At 43.9% G+C, this 22,511-nt stretch overlaps 2 protein-coding genes across 2 annotated transcripts; both read left to right on the top strand.

Moving 5' to 3' along the window:
* Positions 1–343: 343 nt before the first annotated feature.
* On the top strand, positions 344–8,706 carry F7 (coagulation factor VII). The gene is made up of 8 exons (XM_066545296.1): positions 344–413; positions 2,619–2,779; positions 3,349–3,373; positions 3,465–3,578; positions 4,520–4,660; positions 7,138–7,244; positions 7,758–7,878; positions 8,069–8,706. The coding sequence occupies exons 1-8, from the start codon at positions 344–346 to the stop codon at positions 8,605–8,607; spliced, it is 1,278 nt and encodes a 425-aa protein (XP_066401393.1). The 3' UTR covers positions 8,608–8,706.
* A 2,023-nt stretch (positions 8,707–10,729) lies between these two features.
* Positions 10,730–21,660, top strand: LOC136553635 (coagulation factor X-like). The gene is made up of 8 exons (XM_066545294.1): positions 10,730–10,978; positions 13,190–13,350; positions 14,756–14,780; positions 17,018–17,131; positions 17,694–17,834; positions 18,455–18,705; positions 19,472–19,589; positions 20,323–21,660. The coding sequence occupies exons 1-8, from the start codon at positions 10,903–10,905 to the stop codon at positions 20,862–20,864; spliced, it is 1,428 nt and encodes a 475-aa protein (XP_066401391.1). The 5' UTR covers positions 10,730–10,902; the 3' UTR covers positions 20,865–21,660.
* Positions 21,661–22,511: the final 851 nt, after the last annotated feature.

The following is a 22,511-nucleotide window of genomic DNA, read 5'->3' as shown; positions in this document are numbered from 1 at the left end:
GCCAAGTTAATGCCTGTCCCTGGATTCAGGGTCCCAGCATTCATGTTTCTCGTGGAAAAGGTGTGTTAAATGGAAAATGCAGGCCTGGGATAGCAGCCTGTGTAACCAGCATAGCTTTTGCATGGGTCAGGAGAGCACATTTCAAAACCAAGCTCCCTTGTTTCTGTGAAGGATTTGCGTGTGCCCTTCTGCTCAGCTCACCAGGCTGTCATGGATCTTTTGCTGTTTCCATGACTTGCTGGCCCCTCCTCTGGCTCCAAGCATTTGAAGCTGAGCCCTTTGGCCAAACAGTCCTTGCTGAAATGTCAATACACTGCCAGAACACTGGCTCACAAGGTTCATCATGACTTCCAGGCAGTATGTGGCTTTGTTTCTCTGCTTTCTGCTACTGATCCCTCTTTCTCTGGATGCAGGTATGTTGTAGGATATAGCTGTAATGATGTTTACTGGCAATGGACCTCTTTCCTCTTTCCCGTTACTGAGGTGATTTCCACTGCAAGTTTTGAGCATTGCTGTGTGTTTGTCGTGTCTCCTGCTGTGCCTGTGCATTATTCTAGAGCTCCAATTTACTCTCAGCAATGGCTCCATGCACTTGTTCTGCCAACTAAGGAAAAGCACCTCTAGACTACTAAATTAATTTGTTATCTTGGTGCACAGACAGCAGGCAAACCACCAGCTGTCTACATGAAGAAAGGAACTAGGATTTACTGTTATTTCATGCAGAACTGGGACATTTTTCAAAGCAAAGCATGAAGAACCTGTCACTCAGCTGATGAGTAATTAAAGTGGGTAGGATCCACCCTGTTTCAGTAGAAGGCAGAGAAGAGGTAGCTCTTCAGTTGTATGTCCAAAAACCAGCTCCCATATTAATAAAGCAGATCCAGTGCTTCCAGAGCTCTCAGATCCTTCTTTAGCCATTAACTAGGTCTTGTTTGTTGCAGTGAGAAAGGTGGGAAAATAGGTAGCAAAGTCAGAAATTATCCAATACAAAAGAGTAGATAATGCCAAATGGATGTCCCAAGCCATGTGCTCAGGCATGCTCCTCTGTCAGAGTCTGTGCTCATGCACTGATACATGTGCCACATATCTGCAGCATAAGGTTAATTAAAAGCCTTTAAAGAAACCCATATCAAATGCAGACATCCTGACTGAAATCAAGGCAGAAAGACCCAGATGACATTCCTATAATGACCAAATGCACCCAGGGATAAATTCAGTGCACAATACTTCATTCTTCTAAGTAACTTTGAAATACAGGGGGAAATTACCATTATTCTGCATGTAATTCAGCAAATATCCTGAATTAGAGACAAATGTTTATGGAGACACCTCACATCACTTCAGACTGGAATAAACCCTCTCAGCATCTATGACTGAGTGTATATTGGTATCACACACATGAGTCTGTCTTTCAGCATCCCTCAGGGCCCTTTCAGCAGGTAGAAGATAGCTCCCACTCTTTTTGAGAGAATGTCCTGGGGAAAGGCAGGAGATATGCATCAGCCTCAGTCCCCAAATCTACTCACGAGCAGAGGTGAAACAGTTAAAGCACTGAAATGTAAACTGCCATGAAGCTCCAGAAGCTCCCCTACAGACATTATGGATAAAAAAAAAAGAAAAATTAAAAATTTCAAAACTTTTTCTGTGTAGTATGTGGAGCAAAATTACACACCAGCACTTGGACTTCTTGTTCCTTATCCTAAATTGTACTGGGAGAGCACAGTTGTGTGATGTGCTAATACCTTGAGGCTGAGGAGCAGGTCAGCATGGTGACCATGACATTGGTGTTTCCAGTGCACACTTCTGCCAGTTGCAGTTCTAGGAAATGAGCTCTGCTGATGCCTGCTATCAAACCTATGTACCCAGTATCTTTCCAAAGACTTCTTCCTGGCTGTAGTCTGTGGTGATGGCAGGAGCTAGGAGCCATTCACAGGCTCCACTATGAAATGCAGTCAGCATTGTCCAGCCTTCCTATGTACCTAACATAACCTTTCCCATAGAAGAAAATTAAAGACAATATATTAAAGCAGTGATTCATAAATTGTGGTCTACTAGTAGTGGGGTAAATCCCTTCTTCAGGTCCAACAAGTGGAGGGATATGAAATAACATGTGAGTGTGGGTGAAGGCATGACTGTGGTCCACCTGTCACTGTGACTGTATCAAGTACAGAAAAATCAGCTTTTACCATGTACACCAGTGCTAGATAAAGTGATACAAGCTTTCCAGTGCCATGTACACCAGTGCTTGATAAAATGACACGGGCTCACCACCTGCTACAGCTGTAAGAAACTGCTGCATGTGCTAAGATGCATATGACATGCAACAGTACCTCAGGAGTCACTGACATGCATTCAACACACACACACACACACACACACCCCACTGCTATTACAGGCCATCTTCTCCTAAGCTCCAGGATCTCTAAAACTCCTGTGTTGTCACTTTACCTTGAGGCAGACCAGAGAAAGGAGACTCTTTCACATCTGCCCATTTCTTTTCTAAAGAGTCTCAGAAAAAGCTTGGGAAGCAGAAAAGCTTTCAGGGGAAGTTGTCCCCCCATCCTCTCTGTCTGGCAAGCACAGACACATAACAAATAGAACGTGCTGCTGTTTTTCAGTCTTTCTAAAGCAGGAAGAGGCAAGCAACGTTTTGCAAAGACAAAGACGAGCCAACAGCTTCTTTGAAGAGATAAAACTGGGGTCACTAGAGCGAGAATGCATAGAAGAAAAGTGCTCCTATGAGGAAGCAAGAGAGATTTACGGTGATGTTGAAAGGACAGTAAGTAACACAAGGCTGGGTGAGCACTCATTGTCATAAGAACTCTCCCTACTCAAAGGTTGTGCTCTGACACCTTAAACCACCAGAGTTAAAAAAGCACTTTGTGTCCTGCTGTTTGCATTTTTCTTTTCTATTTACAGGGATAAATTCACTACAGCAGCAGTGAATTGCAGGAGGGCACACTACATGGGCAATCCCAAGCAGTAACCATTTAGAGGATGGTGGGAAAATGGATGCTCTCTAAGACATCTCCCCAAACCCCCAGTAATGCCTGCCCTGACAATACTTGAAATTATTGTATTGTGCAACATTTTTTTCAGTCAATCCCACCTCAGCTATATGGAGCTTATTTATGTGTTACCCATTTATGTTCATTAAACAAGGCCCTTCTCTATTAGTATGTAAAAATAATGTACAATCTAGAAAATAGAATATTTTATGAATATTAACTGTCACAAACTATAAAGGCAGAAGTGGCATCACTCTGTCTGTAACCCATGCTGTGCAACAAGGGCTGTAAGACATGATTTGATTCTTCTTTAATTAAATCTCACATGTTTTTCTTCCAGGAAGAGTTCTGGCACATCTATTCCGGTATGATCATGCAGGATGTTCTAACAGCTGTGGAACACTCCCACTGCTGCAGCTCTTTGAATGAGCTGGACTGACACTGAGTGTTTTACAGACCCTAACCAATGTGCCTCCAACCCCTGTCAGAATGGTGGGATTTGTGATGACCAATTCCAGGATTATGTTTGCCGCTGTCCTGTCGAATACGAGGGCAAAAGCTGTGAAAAAGGTCAGCTGTGGCATAACTTAACAAAATAAAAATGCTGTTATTAATTCAAAAGCAAGGCATTGAGATAAACAATAACAGTCATTGTAATTCAGGATTTGGACTTGAAGATCCTCATTGGTCCCTTCCAACTCGGGATATTCTATGGCTCTGTGATTCTGCATCATCCTAGCTGTGACAGCTTCTGTTCATTGTGCTTTTGGTGTTGAGGGATGGATCTAACCAGATAGCAAGTCAGGCACTGCAAGGCAACAAGTAACTTATTGCCCTATAATGACTTTGTGAAAAAAAAAAGAAAATTTGCCTTTGTGCACCATCTGAGAGAAAAGAAGGAATTATGTCCTACTCAGGTGCTGATGTTATTTTAACTTAGAAGCTCCATGCAGTATGTAAGCGAGAACTACACTGCATATGCACAGTACAAACCCAAAGGGAAGGATCCAGTGGTTTATGAAGTTAATACACACCTTTCCACTGATTTCAGAGGACACTGAACAATGAGTGTTACATCCTCAGAACACGCAGAGTCTGGACAAGGGCTAGGCACTCATCGAGTCTAGGCAGGCAGTCTCAACAGTCATCCCAGAGCATCCTCCTGCTAAATGGCAAAATGTCACAGAATTAAATTTTTTCAGTCATATTTTGCAATGGTTACCACACAATTACAATATCTCCATTCTTGAGACAGCTCAGGTACTGTATAAATGCTGATTGATTTAATTTTAGGCATATATTTCTTAACCAAAGCCTATCCTCCCCTAATCCCTGGAGATCCAGGCCCACTTAGCTTTTGATGGAAAGCACTTTTGATAAAGTTGCTCTGCATAAATCACAAAAATCTTTTTTCCTGCCTTGCTTTCCTGACAGCATTCCAATTGCAAGTTATCAATGTTAAGCACAAAAACCCAAGTCTTGAATCCTAAATGCTCTTTCTCTGACTCTAGCTGTGGCTGACAAGCTGAAGTGCATTTTTGACAATGGTGGCTGTGAACAGTACTGTACTGACAAGCAGTCCAAAACACGACTGTGCTTCTGTGATGATGATTACAGTTTAGCAAGTGATGGTGTGTCCTGCATCCCTCAAGGTAAGACACTAACCAACCTGATGCTAAGTCTAAGCCAGCTCTGGAAGAAAAGTATACAATGTGTACACATCAGGACATGGAATGCATGATGCTCAGATGCCAGCTCCTCACCTCTTCTCCATGGGCAGAGTCCCAAATCATACATTTGGCTTCTGGTGTAAGTTAGCTACCCCAGAAAAGCAGTGCTCAGCATGACCACCAAGCAGAGATCCTTTTGGACTTCTTCCTGGTCCCAGAGGTTCACTCCTCTGGCATGTGGCAAATTCAAGTTTGACCATCCCACCTGCTCAGAGCTGGGAGGAAGCTGAACCCGTCTCTTCCTTTGGGAGCACACTCACCATTAGTCACGTAGAAAGGAACGGAGCAGTGGAGACAAGCTCCTCACACCTCACTAGGTGATCTAAATAAAGCAGGGCAGCAGGTGGTCAGGGATTTGGGGTCAGGCTGAGAGGTATCTGGTGAGGGAAGGGGCTCTGGGCCTCAGAAGTCCTTTGTTTGCATTACCTTACACCCACAGTAGGAAATTACTTTGGGGGCAGATTTGTTTTACTGTTGTCTCTCCAATCTGAAACTGTGACAAGATTTTACCACTGCATTTATTACAGCACAGGAGTCAAGAGAGGAAGAGGCCTATTTAAACCAAAGAAAACCAGTTAATCTTCCCGTCTCTCCCTCCCTCCCTCTCTCCTCTCACTCCCTCTCTCCCCTCACTCACTCTCTCTTTCTTTCTTTCTTTCTCTCTTTTCTTTTCCTTTCTTTTCTTTTCCTAATTGTTAGGAATAATATACTTTTGGTATTCCTCTAGACACTATGGCTAGATATTTCTTTCATCTAGCAAGGTAAATTTCAGCTGGGACTAGAGTAGTGCAAGTTAATCTTTTTGCCAATACATAAGCTGGCACCTGACTCTTTTGTAGATGCCTACTTGAATTACTTTATTAGAGGGAAAAGGAGACCCCTGGGGATATGAACATAACAACATAATGGACAGAGCCACAGGGAGCATGCAAAGTAATTCTGAGGAGTGGTGCTCCCCTGCACACACCTCAATGGAACACTCATGCAGAGAGCTGGTAATGACAACCTAGCTCTCAGCAGCAGCAATTTCATTAGAAAAAAATGTCTAGTAATGTGCTTATCCCTTATTAACAGATTCTGCAATACCACGTGATGGGAAAGCTGCTTTTGTTAAAAGCTAAGAACAAACAATTCAAAATTCCTCACAGGCTTTTCAGTGCATCTTTCCCTGTAAGGAAGATGTATTTGTTGCTGCTTGCTTCCTGGGGACCAAAATAACTGTAAAATTGACCATGTGTTGCAAGTAGAAAAAATTGTGTAACTGCCAGGCCATCAGTCCCCTCACTGTCCCTCTGTCATCTCCCACAATGGCTCAAATTTGTGTTGCCCTACACACAGCATTAGATACTACGGGTGTTATGTGCTATGCCTGTTTAATCTTTCACCAGCTGCCATCAAAAAACTGGTCCTGTTTCTCCATACCTTGAAAGTACCTGTAAAACCTTGCTGCTGTCTTCATGTCAGCTGAAGACATGGAGCTCCAGGAGATGTTGCATGCAGCTCAGCAGAGACTATAGGGCCCTGGCTCCCAAAGAAGTAAAAACAGAGCACTCCTCCTCACAGTGTTACCCCAGAGTGAAGTGACTGCCAGACAGGAGGGATGGTGTGTTCAGTTACAGCACAGACACGTGGCACCCCCAAGGGTAGACACCCCCACACACAGGCACCCCCAAGGGTAGACCTTCTCCTTTACAGGAAAACCCAGCTGGGTGAAGGATGTACTGAAAACACCAAAACTTCCTCTGCACTACAGCTGAACTGCAAGTTCAGTCAGGATTTGATTCTCTGTATTGCTATTCTTCACATGCTGGCTCAGGCAGAACAGAGATGTGCAATCTAGAAGAATCCAGCAGGCTCTGGACACAAGCAAACAAGGTAGTGTGGGAGAGGCACACCAGAAAACAGCATCTGCCCTTGGGACATCTTTGGCTCTGCCCAAACAAAGGATGCCAAGATCCCATGATTAAGCCTCTGTCTCACCCTGCCGTGGATGCTGTGACTTAAAGTCAGCAGGGACAAAGAAAATTGTAGACTATAGAGCTTGTCAGGTCACTTCTGCACTCCAGCCTGCAGCCTACCTCATTGTGTTGATGTGTATCTTAAGCAGGTTTATTGACTGCAAAGACCTATGGTAGGTGACTCTGTGCCAGTGATGCTGTAAGGGCCTCAACTCTAACTGTAAGAGCATTTCTGGCTGTTTCCAAACAAAAAGAAGACTACTTCCCTCCTGAGCTGCTTTACATTATTTTGAGAATCCACGCTCCTAGACTAGAAATCAGTTTTTCAGCTGACATAGCTTCACTGAAGACATTACACATTTTGCTGTGAGTTCAGTACAATAAAATCTTTGTTGCCTTTTGTTGTTTTGGGTTTTGGTTTTTTGTTTTCTTTTTTCTCAGTGAAATACCCATGTGGAAAAATACCAATGTTGGCAAAAAAAAATTCAACTGCACGTGGAAGAATAGTAGGTGGTTTCATCTGTCCTCCAGGTGAATGTCCATGGCAAGTGAGTTTTCAAAAATCTTTCATTGCTTTTATTTTTTAAATTTCCTTATGAAATCACTACGCTAAATTCATTGCTTTAAATCTATGATGTTAAAAATTCATAAAAAGTGCCATGTCTTGATAACCAAATTCCTTCTTCATCCATAGCCAGCAGATCCACCTGTTTCACTTAGGCACCTTAGCTTTGTTCCAGAGTACCTGGTTTCATAGGAGTAGAGTGGTAGCACAGCTGTGTCTATCTCCTGACCCCTCAGTCCTTAACTTCACTGCCAGCAAGAATTTTAGTGGCAGCTTCCAGGGATATGCTTTGGGCCATAATATGCAGGGTCCATACTACAAGATGAAGAAAATGTCCATGGGAAGACTTCCCTTGCTAAGTTCTCCATGGAGTCAGCATGGTATTGTGGAACACAGATGCATAAAGGGACAGAAAGAAGCAATATCTCTACTGAGATCTATGTCAAGCACATTTGATGAAGGTAAATATAAACATAAATTTGCTTTTTGTTGGCAGGCCCTTATAATACAGGATCAGAAAGAAAAGTGTGGTGGCACGCTGCTTTCCCCAGAGTGGGTGGTCACTGCAGCTCACTGCTTGGAGCATGTTCACCCTAAACAGCTTCGGGTGAGACTGGGTATGTATCTTCCCCTCCTCATCTTATCAAGGTGGTGGCAGCTTCCCAACCTGATAAAATCAGAATAGAAGGCTTTGGCAGTACAAGGTAATTGTCCTTAGAGGTGTCAGACTAGAAACACCCCACATCCTCAGACTTCCAAGGACTCAAGGAGCTACCTGACATGACCTGCAATTAATAACTTTTCCAGGTGAACACAAAATAAATGTTGATGAGAAAACTGAGCAAGAAAGTGGAGTGGCCAGGATGATCACTCACGAAGAGTACAGGAATGGACAGGTCAATAATGATATTGCCCTCTTGAAACTGCAAACACCTGTGAATCTCACTGACCATGTGGTGCCAATATGTTTGCCTGAGAAAAGGTTTGCTGTGTATGAACTGTCCACCATCAAGTTCTCCACAGTAAGTGGATGGGGACGCCTAATAGACGGAGGTGCCACCTCTTCTGTCCTGATGAGAGTTGATTTGCCACGTGTAAAGACACAAGTATGTGAAAAGGAGACTGATTTAAATATCACAGAGAATATGTTCTGTGCAGGAGACCTGTCTGGGGTTAAGGACTCCTGCAAGGGAGACAGTGGTGGTCCTCATGCTACACAGTACAAGAACACTTGGTTTCTGACTGGGATTGTCAGCTGGGGAAAGGGCTGCGCTGTTGAAGGCAGCTATGGGGTTTACACTAGGGTATCCAAATACATTGACTGGTTGAGGAAGCACATGGACTAATGATGTTGAGCCACATCATTTCCAGGTTGTACTATTGCCCCCCAGTCCCTCTGTACCATTTTCCCATTGAAAGATTCCTTCATTATCTTAGATATTTGATACAGGCCGTACCCACAACACTATTAAAGATTTGAAGTGAGCCTAAGGCCTACTTGAATACATAAAATAACTTCTCTCTCAGTGTTGTTTGTAAACTGGTGTATCTTGTCAAGCAGGCAGAGAATGACCATAACAAATCAGACACAATGTCCCTTCTGTTCTGCATCCATTGCTGCTAAAAATCAGAGCTACACGCTGAGAGAGAGACTATCAGCTACACATCATGCAGACCATAAACCTTCCTCCAGCCACTCTCTCAGCTTCTGGTAATCAGTGAAGTACAGACTTCCTGAGCCAGAAGTTGCATTAGACTGAACAGTCATGAATGAATGTGTTGTCCATAACTGTGTGCAATCTCCTTTGAACACGTTTATGCTTCTGGCTTCCATAACTTCCTATGCTATGGGTCCTGTAATATAATAATGAAATAGCAGAAACAAAAATAGAAAAGGTGCTTCTTTTAACTTATGTTAGAGCAGCTTTCTCCAACAGTTGCAGTGGCAACAGGGAGATTTGAAGGGGAGGGACTGCAGACACTCTCCAGGACAAGAAATATGGGAAAAGGTTGATTCCATATTTACAGGTCTGCTATGAAAACTTGATTTAAATCTTCTTGCACCAAGTATTATTGCTGTAAGGCTAGTAAGTGCAATATTTAACCCTATATTTATGAGTGGTAAAGAATACCACTGATTTAATCTTATCTTTGCCTTGGTATTATGCATGTCGATAGAGTGCAAATGAAAGGGAATGTTTATCAGTTGTCCAGTATAATCTCAATTGTACTCTCTATCCTGAGATCTAAAACCAGATCAGGATAATTGTCTACCCCTCTGCAAAACACTGAACAAAGACCATTCACTAAAGTCTTAAGGCATGAATGATAGAACCTGAAGCTCTCTGAAAACATACACAGTTCAAAAATGTACTTTCTAACCTTAGCATGAAAACACTGAGAAGGTGAGGAAGATAAAACTGAACTAGGAGATTGGGAAACAGTTTAACTATCTCATGCAGAATTTACACTCTAGATTGTTCAAATAATGCAGAGTATCAACTCAATCACAAAAGCTTATCAGCAGGTAGGACACAATTGATCATACTCCATTATTAGGGGAAAACATTGTCATTGTATGGTACATACCATGCAGTACTGAACATCCTATAACCTGTTTTACCAACAGAGAAGGAAGTTTTACTGTTCATTTAGGTAGTGAACTGAACTAGGAAAGGCAGCAAATTTCAGAGACCTGAAAAACAAGAGATGTTACAGTATACATGTATACATGCACTAGAGGTTCTCCTTACTCCTAAAGAGAGTCCAGTCTCAAGGAGAAAGTAAGTAGTAACCAGCAAATAAAGCCTCATTTTCATTTAGATAAGGTGCTCGGCACTATAAAACCATCCCTGACGACCCCTCAAGGTAGAACAATTTCTATTTACCATGATCCACAAGATTTCTCCTCTATAACATTCCAGTGAAAATGCTGGTATTTGTGATCAAATCACCTTGCAGAAAAAAGGGTAAAACGCCAAAAGAAATCAGTACTAATAACTGTTGCACAAAATTACTTTTTCAAACAAATCTGGGGTTTAGATTTTTTTTTTAATACAACAGCCTACTTAGGAAAGCCAAGGAGATGAAGGAGAGCTGATGGCTGGCTCTGAAAGCACCGAGGACGTGGCCGCCGCAGCGCACTGTGAATCCCCCCAAGAAAGGGGGGACAGATTGAGGCCAGTTTCAGCCGAGGTCCCTGGTCCGGAGCGCGGATCCAACAGGTTCCAGTGCTGGATGTGGATGGGACACACGGCCGGGAGCGGCCCGGGACGGCGCTTGCTGCGGGCCCGGCTGTGCCCAGCGCCGGGACCACGGCGGCTTATTGAGGCGCGATTCACTTCCCCTCCTCCAAAATAAAAGGTGCAATTAAAACCAAACCAAAACAAACCCCCACGCTGCCTTGGGCTGTGAAAAAAGAAACCAAAAGAAGAGCAGCCACATCCCCCCGACTGAGAAATCCCGCCGCGGCTGTCACCCTGTCCCGGCGCTTCCGCTATTTCTGGGCAGGGTAAAGCTGCGCGGCTTCAGTCTCACCCCGCCCGAGGGGGTGAAGACTTCGGCTCCCGTCTGTCCCGTCCCTCCCGTCCGTCCCGTCCCCCCGTCCGTGCCGTGCCGGGAGCGGCACCGGCGGGGCCGCCATGTCCGGGCGCCGGCTGCTGCTGCTGCTCCTGCTCTGCGCCGCGCTGCCCGCCGGGCTCCGCGCTCAGGGAGGCGGTAAGGCGGCTCCTTTCCATGGTTTCGGGAGGGGGGAATCTCCCTTCCCAACACTCCTGGGGGCAGGCGGGGGCCTGCCGGGTGAATGCCGCAGGGGTGCCGGTCGGTGCTGCGGGCCGGGGGCGCACCGGGAGGGACAGCGCCGGGGAAGGGGAGCGGGCACCCCACGGCTCGGCTTCCCCGGCAGGTTCGGTTCCCACACGGCCGAGGGCTTATCAGCACCTGTGCCGACCCGGCACAGCGCCGTACAGCGGCGAGCTGAGCTGCGGGGGCAGGCAGCTGCCGTGGGCATCGCGGGGACGGTGTAGGAAGGTGGGATTGCCCGCCGCTCGCAGCCTCAGGAGCTCCCTCTCGTGTGTGAGGGGAAACGCGGCCGAGTCGCGGTTGGGTGCGCTTGGCCGTGGAGGAGCTGGGGCACAGCGAGGAGCAGGTCCCGCTGCCCTCTTGTGCCGCCAGAGTCAGCGCCTAAATCCAAGGTAGCATCAGCAAATAACTTTTCAAAAGCTGTTAACTCTTCCTTCAGTGTGTCAGACTGCTTGGGGTTTAAAACAAGGTCTTTGGCATGTTTCTGGAATATCCTGCTTCGGTTGACCAATGCCTGTTGCTTCTTGATGTCTCTAAAGAAGGGAGTATGATGGAGAGCTTGGGAAAGAGAACGAGCAGCCTCAGAAAGAGGCTAGTTCAAGTCTGCAAAAACATCCGCTAATCCGGGTGGCGTGAAAGCAAAGGAATACAGGGGTGATAACCCCACCGGCTGTGTCCTGTCCATTTCCTGTCGCTGAAGAAAGGGATTTGAGGACAAATAAGATAGTGTAGTGGGTGAATGAACTAACAGTTGCTGAGCTGCAAGTTAAAAGTACTTTCTGTAAGCCTTCCTTGAGAGGAGCCTTTTCAAAGTAAGTGGGGTTTCAAATTATATGAGCATTGCTTAATATAAATAACGCAATCAGAATTTGCCTCCCTGAGGAGGAGTTCACCAATTTCAGTGAAAGCAGAATAAGTCTCCTCTGTGCTCACTTGGAGGATATTAGGGTATATAATTACTTTTAGCAAGTTTATTTATCATGGAATTAAGCTGCATGAAGAATGCTCCAAAAGGAATGTGCAAGCCTCCCAGTGAGCATAAGTCATTGTCCTTGAAGTCACATCTGTAGCACACTCTTCTACACTCCAGCCTAAAAAATACTGTAAATATAGGAAATATTGGAAAGTATTTCCTTAGTGTAAATTCCAGGTGCTAGAACATGATTAAATGCCAACTTCCAAACTCTTCACACTTCCCCAGAACATATACTCTTTATAGGGTAATTAGCAATTTACTTAATCCTGGGAGGTCATTTTTGCCCTGCCCTCGGCACTGGTGAGGCCACAACCTTGAGTGCTGCATCCAGTTCTGGCCCCTCAGTTTGGGAAGGACATTGAGACACTTGAGCACATCCAGAGGAGGCAACGAGGCTGGTGAGGGGCTGGGAACACAAACCCTGTGAGGAATGACTGAGGGAGCTGGAGGTGTTTAGCCTGGGGAAAAGGAGACTCAGGGGCGACCTTACCACTCTCTACAACACCCTGAAAGGTGGCTGTAGTCAGGTGGGGGTTGGTCTCTTTCTCCAGGCAGCAGCTGACAGAACGAGAGGAGACAGCCTTAAGCTGCACCAAGGGAAATACAGGTTGGATATTAGGGAAAAACTTTTTATGGAAAAAGTGATAAAGTACTGGAATTGTCTGCCCAGGAAGGTCGTGGAATCACCATCCCTGGATGTGTTTAAAAAAAGACTGTATGTGGCATTCAGTGCCATGTTTTAGTTGAGAATGTTATGGCATGGGTTGGACTCAATGATGTGTGGTGTCTTCCAGCCTAGTGATTCTGTGATTCCGTAATCTTCCCAGCATTCAGGGAAAGTCATTCTATTCAAGACCGAGTCTTGAGCAGGAGCAGCAGAAATATAAGCCCTCATTGGCAACCTTTTCAAGATTAAAAAGAGTAGGAGACAATTTTGGGGTCCTACATTTTGTTCTGAGGCTACTGATTCTCAGAGAGACTGCTCTGAGAGATCTTGGGATGTATCAGCCTGTGTGAGGACTAACCTCACAGGTAATGTTGTGTACAGGTAGTGTGGTCTGTTTTGGCTTTGTTTCTACTTCACTCATTTGTCATGACTCTTTTCCACCACCAAATGTTACCCACCTGTATAATTTTTCTCTGCTATCTAGTATTCATCAAGAAAGAAAATGCTGACAAGTTCTTGGAAAGAACAAAACGTGCTAACTCTTTCTTAGAGGAATTGAAGCAAGGGAATATTGAAAGAGAATGCATTGAGGAGCGCTGCTCAAAAGAAGAAGCAAGAGAAGCTTTTGAAGACCAGGAGAAAACTGTAAGGATGAACTAATATGAAACATAGGTCTATATATTTCATGTTTAAAAATTACTATTCATGTCCTTTGAGCTGGTCATCAAAACTCACAGGTTGTTCCCAATCACTTAACACAAATAGTGATTGACTGTGGGTGGAATTGCTAAGGCGGTAATCATCCCATAACAGTTTTAATGTAGCTCTTGCATGGCCATCCCAGGTTAAATCCTCCATTCTTTTACCTGTTCTGATCTTTCAATTGCCATTGAAAGTTAATTGACGTTCAATGGCTTTGCTGCTATCAGTGTTGAAAATACATTCACCCTATCTGGGTTACATCCCTGAGTGCCATCACTGTGGTCAGGGCAGTCCCTAAGTGCCATGACTGTGGGAAGGCTGAGAAGGCAAATGCTGACATGGAACCTCATGAGGGAATTTTACTGAATTTATCTCAAGCAGCTTTACTTGTCATTTTGTAGCTCTTTTTAATTGAGAGAATGTATACTAATAACAGTTCATAAATGCCTTAATGTTGACTGGAATGAAGTTTGTATGACTCTTGTGTCACCTGCCCTATCCCAATGGCTTGCTTAACTTTAGACAGAAATGTGATTTCCCCAAGCAGAAGAGAAAGTTAAAGAGATGGGGGAGCTGTGTGGACTGTAAGTAGAAAAGGTGGTTTTGCAAACATAGGCTGTAGCTATATGGCTGTTTAGAACTACCCTGAAACTGGAGCTAAGGCCAGATTCACTTCCCTTTAGCATTATTTGATGGCAAAAATGTTCTTGGAGTGACCCTGAGGTGTCCTGGGTGTGGAGTCCTGGGTGCATCACCAGTGTACCTCCGATCATAAATGTTGACTTACCTGTAGCAGAACTGGCACAGCCTGTTCTGCCTGGTGACCAGATGTCACTGGAAAGGACTGTCCTGCACAGACAGCATCCTAGAGTCCTCAGCGCAAATGAAAAGGAGAACACAAATCAGACAAAATATTTTTACATGTCAGGATTTGTGAGGTCCTAATTGATGGGAGTATGGGGTGGGGATCAAGACTGAGAATTTGGCATTACGGGAATATAAGTAAATTTGGTCAAAACTGGTGGAAAGATAATTCTGCAAGAAATCAAGTGGCTTACACTGAATGGGTGACACTGGAAAAACTCTAAGGAGGTTCAGGTATTTCTGAAAATTGCATGGGACTTGCTTCTGTAGAGCTAAGCACCATATGGATCATATGGTTTTAAGTTATTAAATGGTAATAGTGGGCTGCTAGGCACTGTATGTATCTATAATGTAAATATTTCCTTTAACAATTGTTAGCTGCAAGTATCCTGTGTATGAAAAGTCCAATATTTTTCTGAGGAATTTGGTAATTCTTATCTAACTCTATTTCTTTTTCTTCTCCATTTCCCACACTTACCTGTAGGAGGAATTCTGGAACATCTATGTAGGTAAGAAACACTCTGTGTTTATTTAGAAGATTAAGCTTCCTTATTGCAAGGTTTGAAAGGATGCACCCCTTAAGTAACCCCTTCCTGCTCCCTTGCTTCCTCTCTTTTTGCTCTGGGACACCCTCATGTTGTGTTTCCTCTGAAAAAGGAATCTGATTTACTGCCTGCTGTTGCTTGAACCCAATTGCTTGATTTGAAGGCAAGGTTCAGCTGTCTCCAGTTGCTGGACTGACTTTTGTCCTCTCAAAAGAATAACAGTGGTCCTTTGCACACAAAGGACAGTGAGGAGCAGAAACTGTGTGTGGGACTGCCAGATAGTTTTCCTTCAGAGGGACAGCCCCAGACAGGAGAATTCAAGATGCAAAGAGTCACAGATGAGAGTGTGTCTTAAATGCCCTAACCAACACAAAGTTAAAATACATTGCATAGTCATTTGCCAGTTTCTTGTCACCTTCCATGCCAGTGTTGTTGGTTCTTGTCTTAAAGAGCATTTTTTGGTTGTGTGTTTTGCAGGACTGTTTGGCATTCAAGGAAAATATGCCAATGGATCCAATATGCCAGTAGATACTACCTAACAGTTTTCTGTTTTTTTGTCTAAATATGTGAGTTTTATTTATTAGGGTTCTAGTGTTTGTAAGCATTGTGCAGGGACAGATTTTATTGTATTAATGTTTGATAACATGTTCTCCAGAAAGTATATGTCCAGTTTGCACACTGGGTGGACTGCATCAAAAATGTTGGCCAAAGACAGCTCAGCTTTGTCTTTTGGAATCTGCAGAAAAATGAAGACAGTTGCCATGAAGAAGACACAGACTTTCACAATCCCCTAAGCACAGGATGAACTCTGCAACCTGCAGACTAAAATTTCAAGCAAAGCCTGTGTCAGTGTTACAGTAAAGAGGATTGCAATATTTTAAACCATTTTCTTATGAGAATACAAGCAGCAGAATATCAGTGCCAATGCTCTTAGCAGAAGTGTTAGTTTTCATACATTTTAAGCCACAATCCACAAATGCTTTATGAGTGTTCAGAAGTATTGAAAACCACAGCTATGTTCAGCCAAGTTACTAGAACAATTTGTTCTTACTTCCTACTTTAGTAGGGTGTTCTGCAATTTGTGCAATATTGATATAAAACTCATTACCACAGCTGCAACTACAGTGTAGGGTAAGAACTAAATAAGTATGTTTTCTAACAATAGGATGCTGCTTAGCTAAGACCACTACGGAATAGAGTGCTATGGCACTGCAGAGGAGGCAGAAACCAGAAGTTATGATGTAGGCCTTCAGTCTGTCTTTTTGTTTTGGTTAATGTTGGTCTTGTCTTCCTTCTGTTAAGCATGGACATCAGTTTCCAGAGCCTCCATGGCTGGAGCATTTTTAGAGTTCTATGTTTTGGCCACGTTCAGGTAGAAGATGGATCTTGATGTGTGGGTGCAGTACACAAAGCCCAGCAGCTGTTCCCCATGACAGGCAAAGCTGCAGCAGATGAGGTTATAGTCCAGAAATCCCACATAGGGAGCAATGCTGGATCCTTAGGATGAGTTGCTTCTTGCAAGTTGTTTCTGCTATGGACATTGCTGTTTCAACTGCTCCAAAGAAGGGCAGAACAAATGGTAAAAAAGGGGGATAAGAGCATGATATATAAAGCAGCAAATTATCAAGTGTCATTTTTCTGGATATCTTGCATTTTGTATGAAACAGAGCAAAAACTATAGGGAAATGCAAGGGGCCAGAAGTTCAGTATCTTTAGGCAGCAATTGCAATGTAGAAATGTCCTGTCAGCTCTTAGAGGCTTCACTGTATGTATATTCTGACCACAATCATAGTATCAAAAAATACTCTGAGTTGGAAGGACCCACAAAGATTATTGAGTCTGATCATTCACAAATGAATGGCCCATACAGAGATCAAATCTGCAACCCTGTCCATATGAGCACCATGCTTTAACCAGCCGAGCTAATTTCTTTACCTTCCCAAAAAAAAAGGGCTTGTGTGCATATCCTAATACAGTGGCCACCAAAAAGAGATTGCAAAACTGAGGATATAAAGGTGAATCATTGCAGGTTTGGAATGATTGTGTTTATACGGTTTGTTCCATCTGGAATGTGGCAACTCACAGGACCTATGTTTTGAAAGGAAGGATGAAAGATGGCTTAAGAAAACTAAGAGCCCTTCTGTGGCCACTGAAAATGCTTGCACACTTACAGTAATTTGGGGTTTGGTTTGTTCTTGTAGATGGGAACCAGTGCAGTTCAAATCCTTGTCACTATGGTGGCCACTGTAAAGATGGAATTGGTTCCTACACTTGCACGTGCTTGGATGGTTATCAAGGCAAGAACTGTGAATTTGGTAAGTTTCTGCTTTAGAGAACCATGGCGGTGAACTTCCCAGGGAGCTTTGTAAGGAAGCAAGTGTTGCATGGAAATCCTTCCTGAGGCTCACTTCTGTGGCATAGAGCTGCCCCTGTGACAGGGGGGGTATCATTAGCCCAGAAGTAAGAGCAGGAGTGTGGAATTGAAGTTTAGTCACAGGACCAAGGGGCAAGATGAGGAGTTGGAGTTTTTAGGGCAGGAGGGAGGAATTGTGTGAGGATTTCCACAATTATGTTCTGTGTTAGTGTTTTGTTCATTGTTCCCCTGACAATTTGTCTCTGCTTTTTGAGCTCACCATGCCATGGCCACTGGGCCCACTTGGACCTGGCAAGTACAATTGGTGTGCTGGATGTGGCTGCTTTGTAAGGCACAAGCTGATGTTCAGCACTCACATGAGTTATTCCTCAAGGGTGCTTCAGGTGCTTGGCAGGTGGGGATACAGATCCCATTTAAAGAGGGTGTTTTGTTTTGGAGAACTTCCAGATCTTCTGTGAAGTCAGTGTTTATGTCCAGTTTTTCTGCCATCATCTCTTTTATAGTCATACCAAAGTTCTGCAGAATAAACAACGGGGACTGTGAGCAGTTCTGCAGCGTCCGAAGAGATGGGCAGAAGGATGTGGTGTGCTCCTGTGCAGATGGGTATGTTCTAGCAGAGGATGGCAAACACTGTGTTGCAACAGGTACGAAGCCATGAGATAAAGCAATAGCAGTGGTTGGTGAGACTTGTTTCACTGTTAAGGGGTGTCTTGGTTTGCAGTTGAGGAATGTCTTTTGAATCACCAGTATCCTACATGACATAGACTCAAGAGTAAGGCTAACTGATTTATATTTCAAAAGCTTTCCATTTGTGAGGTGTTATGGTGGAGTGGATCAAAATGTACATGATTTTGAACCCTTTGCAAGATGCCTCTCAGCAAATTACCGCAGTAAATTCCACTGTTGCCAAGAAGAAAGTCATTGCATTAATAACTCATTTTCTTAAATGCTTTTGCACATCACATAAATTAGCAAACTGCAAAACTTTTCTTCTCTAAACCTTTCCTTTTATAGAAACTGAAAATGTTAGGTAATTATAATCAGCGCTATTTACACATGTACACTGTAGCACTCTTATGAAAAGACTCGTCAGAGGTTGTCAAAAATATTCTCATGTTGTTGTTGTTCTTAAATCGTTTTAAAAAATAACACATTGCTCTTGTGACCCATATTACTTCACTCTGTTTCCTTGTAATTTCCAAGAAGTTTTCTCTTAGCTTGGTGTTTCTTTCCATGTCTAATTTTATCATTCTTCTCTTTACAGTAAAATACCCTTGTGGAAAAGTTTCTGTGGCAAGGAAAAAAAGGTCTTTTCTTTTACCCGCTGACCACAGCAATGTAACAAGTGATGAAGAAGACCCTCCTCCATACGAAATGACCACAGAGGAGAACTTTGTAATTACCACAGAAAGCCCAACACCTCCACCTGACAACAGGACAAGCAGCAAAACTCCCTATGTCGATACCAGGATAGTTGGTGGGGATGAGTGTCTTCCTGGCCAATGCCCATGGCAGGTGAATGGAGGGGGCTTTGCCCTGCCTGTGGGGAGAATGTGTCTGAGGGAAGGGGAGCAGAGGCTCCTTCCAGCTGGGAGCCTTCTGAACATGACCCATGTCACGTGCAGCGGCAGTGAGACGTGGCTGAGCTGTGTGACCCTGGGCACTTGGATGTGCTGTTCTGCAAAGTGCAGCCTCACGGGGTCAAAACAAAAGGCTGCGTGCCATTTCAGGGGGAACTGCCTACCCTATCCCCAGAGAGGACTTTGGGTCATGCTGTTCTCCCAGGCCATTTTTGCAAGTTACATTTTGGTTCTATCTGAGACCATCCACCCAGGCAGCACACGCAAGTGCATGCCACATAAAGCCAGCATTTTGGTTCAGAAATACACCCTCATGTCTCAGTTTCACCCTTGAGTTTGGGTCAGCCAAAATGAATTCCTGTATTTGAACATTGTTTGGGGGGTAAGTCCAAGGGATGTGGTGATCAGGAATCTGCACTCTGCCTGCTCAGTCAGTCAATGCCTGAGGGACGTTACTCAGCACTGGCAGTGAAGTAATGTGGAAGGCAAATGTTTTAACTTCACATAGAGACAATCAGGACTCTGTAGCAGTCAATCTGCAGCCTCTGCATGTGGGAGTACAATGCTAGGAGATACATGGAGGGCCACATACATATTGCAGTAAGAGGCATCTCTGTAGTGTGCAGAGAAATCAGCACTTTATAGCTCATCGACATTAAACTGCACTTCCTCCTTCTGCCCTTACCTGTTTTGCTTCACAGGCTGTTCTGTTAAATGAGGAAGGAGAAGAGTTTTGTGGTGGAACTATTCTGAATGAAAATTTTATACTTACTGCAGCTCATTGCATAAACCAATCCAAAGAAATCAAAGTTGTTGTTGGTGAGTGATTATTTCTTTTACTCCTCTGAGGTGAGAGTAGTTGTTCTGCCGAACCTTCTGTGCCTTAAATCTCCCATGAGATGTACTCATGATTCATTAAGGCTTGTTACCTTTTTGCTGCTTTTTATAATTTCTTGTTATTCTGACCATCCTTCTTTGTAACAATAGATGCCTCTCTTTCTTCTCTGCCAGATAGCTGAAAGGGATTGCAGTTAAATATTCTAGAAATATTGGTTATCTATGTGTTCAGCAGAGCAGTGTTTCTGCAGGAAGCTCATCATTCCTGGCACTTCAGAATCATCCAGAGTTGTTCTTGCAAGAACCCTCAGGAAAGCTCTGACTCATGGAATAGAGCAGACAAGAACAAACTCAGATTTCCCATTGCTTTCCTTTTGAGCCAGCTTCATCTTTGCACTGTTGTAGTCCAAACCCTGTTCTCTTCTCTAAGCTAGGCTCAAGCTCCGGAAGTGCTTCCACACAAAATTGCATGAGTTTAGCTGAATCAGCATATGCCTTTCTGTAAACTGCTACAAAATCTCCATAGACCTAATCTCAGGACCAAAGCCAATCCACTTGCTGCTAAGAAATGTTGCCTGTTTACAGTTTCCTTCTGTGGTCTAAGGTCCTGGACAAAGTACTCAGAATGAATATACTACTCTCTTCCTCTGTCAAGGTTGTTCTGAAATTCTTATACTTTCTCCACATTGATGACCCTTTTAATGCTCTTGTGCAGGTGAAGTGGACAGAGAGACGATGGAGCAGTCTGAATCAATGCACACTGTGGATAAAATATACGTTCACTCCAAATTTATTGTTGAGACTTATGATAATGACATCGCCTTACTAAAGCTGAAGGAACCTATCACGTTTTCAGAGTACGTCATCCCAGCATGTCTCCCCAAAGTAGACTTTGCTAATGAAGTTCTGATGACACAGAAGTCTGGGAGAGTTAGTGGCTTTGGGCGGGAATTTGAAGGCGGGCGAACGTCCAAAAAACTGAAGGTGCTCGAGGTGCCCTATGTTAATAGGAACACTTGCAAGCAATCCACTAACTTAGCCATAACTGAGAACATGTTCTGTGCTGGTTATGACACAGAGCAAAAGGATGCTTGCCAGGGAGACAGTGGTGGCCCCCATGTGACCAGATACAAGGATACCTATTTTGTTACTGGAATTGTTAGCTGGGGCGAAGGATGTGCAAGGAAAGGCAAATATGGGGTCTATACCAAACTCTCCCGGTTCCTGCGCTGGGTAAGGACAGTCATGAGTTTGTAGTGGTGCTATGTCCCTTGATCTTCCTTGTTACCTGCCAAGGTGCAGGATTGGAAATGGAAACTTTCTTATCCTGCATATCTGCTAGGTTGGTTATGAGATCTCTTTAAAGTTATGGTCTGCTTCCATTTGTATTATTCCTGGCTTTAAAGCACAACTCTGAGGACTGTGGGGGTCTTTGGAATTGGTTGAATGAGGGAATTCCCCCAAGCAAAAAGGCTGCTGAGTGGGGTCTTTGGCTTCTTTTAATTACTTATCAATGGCCATTGTGGTTCCTATCAGTTGTCACGAGTGCTCCTACCAGAGGCTTCTAAATATGTTCTGAAGAGTCACTAGTCATGATGAAAGCAGGAAGGATGGGAGTCACTCAATCCTCATATTGCAGCCATCTGGCTCAGCAGGGAGTTTGTCCTCACTGGAGTTGTTTAGCTTCTACCTTCAGATGTGTTCAGAAGATGAAGGGAGCAGAGGATCTTGCATGGATAAAGCTGAGACACAATTAATCAATATGTGATGCTAAATAATCACTCATTCCACAAAATGGCCTGCTCAGATCACAGCAGCTCATTAAAAAGGGGTTTTGCTTTATAAGTATTCTACTTCTAGTTTGATTTGTACACTCTGCTCATCAGAATATATATATATATGTCCATATTCATTGTTTTCTGTATCTTGTTCTGGATTGTGTATGGCTGAGGATTGGAAAGCTCCTTGCATGTGTATTGTTCTAGATGTTTCAGTTAGGTGCAATATTGATGTACACCAGCATTTGAAATAAAGCATTCTCTTTTTTTTCCTCTTTGGTTGGGTTTTTTTCTAACAAAGCCCCATCAGCCTCTAACCCCCTTAACAATTCAATGGCTTTTCAAAGCTTCTCTAATCTCTTATGTTCTGTGCTCTGAGGAGCACTGCACTTCCTTAGGCACCTGCTCCATCCCTCTCAGGCTTTGAGCTGGTACTGGCTCGTCTCGCATTGCAAAGCAGACTGACAAACCCAAAACACAACTCTGCAAACTGCAAATATTACTGCAGCCAGCACTGATTGTGGGCAGGAAAGTGAGTGGGCAGGTCAGTTATCTCAGCTTGATGGTCTTGACCTGTATAACTCTTCAGTGGGCTTACTTCCATGTTTGCTCAGCAGTGTTTGTTCCCTGAATTCTGTCCACTGTGTTCCTGTTAAAATCCTACAGGTGCTGCTCCTTGTGCTCAATCAGGGTGAAAGATCCCTCGCCAAAGGAAAGTCTCAGGTGTGGGTCCTGCCCAAATCCTTCTTACATACTCTTGCTAAGGGCTTTCTTCTACTTAAACAGAGCTTGAGGTCTGAAGGAAAACTCAGATTGGGCTGTAAATGGGTAGCTGAAGGCATCCCTTTATGTCCATTGCTCTTTCTGTGCCAGCATATCTGCCCTGCTGAGAGGACATGAGTGAAAGGTGCTTGCCTGTGAACCTCCTATCAAAGGTCATAAGCAACCCTAGAGCATGCAGCAAATGGAGGAATTAGAGCACATTCTTTTTTTAATGTTGACAAATTATTTGGTAATGGTTTCACATAACAGAATTGAACAGATTGCAAAATCCAGGAAAATGGGACACAGCACACAGCTGCTGAGTAAACTGGTGGATTTTGAGATACTGGAATTCCTCCTGGCA

This window comes from Molothrus aeneus, chromosome 2 (genome assembly GCF_037042795.1).
Source record: "Molothrus aeneus isolate 106 chromosome 2, BPBGC_Maene_1.0, whole genome shotgun sequence".
Classification (NCBI taxonomy): Eukaryota; Metazoa; Chordata; class Aves; order Passeriformes; family Icteridae; genus Molothrus; species Molothrus aeneus.
This window is presented reverse-complemented; position numbering and strand designations above follow the sequence as displayed.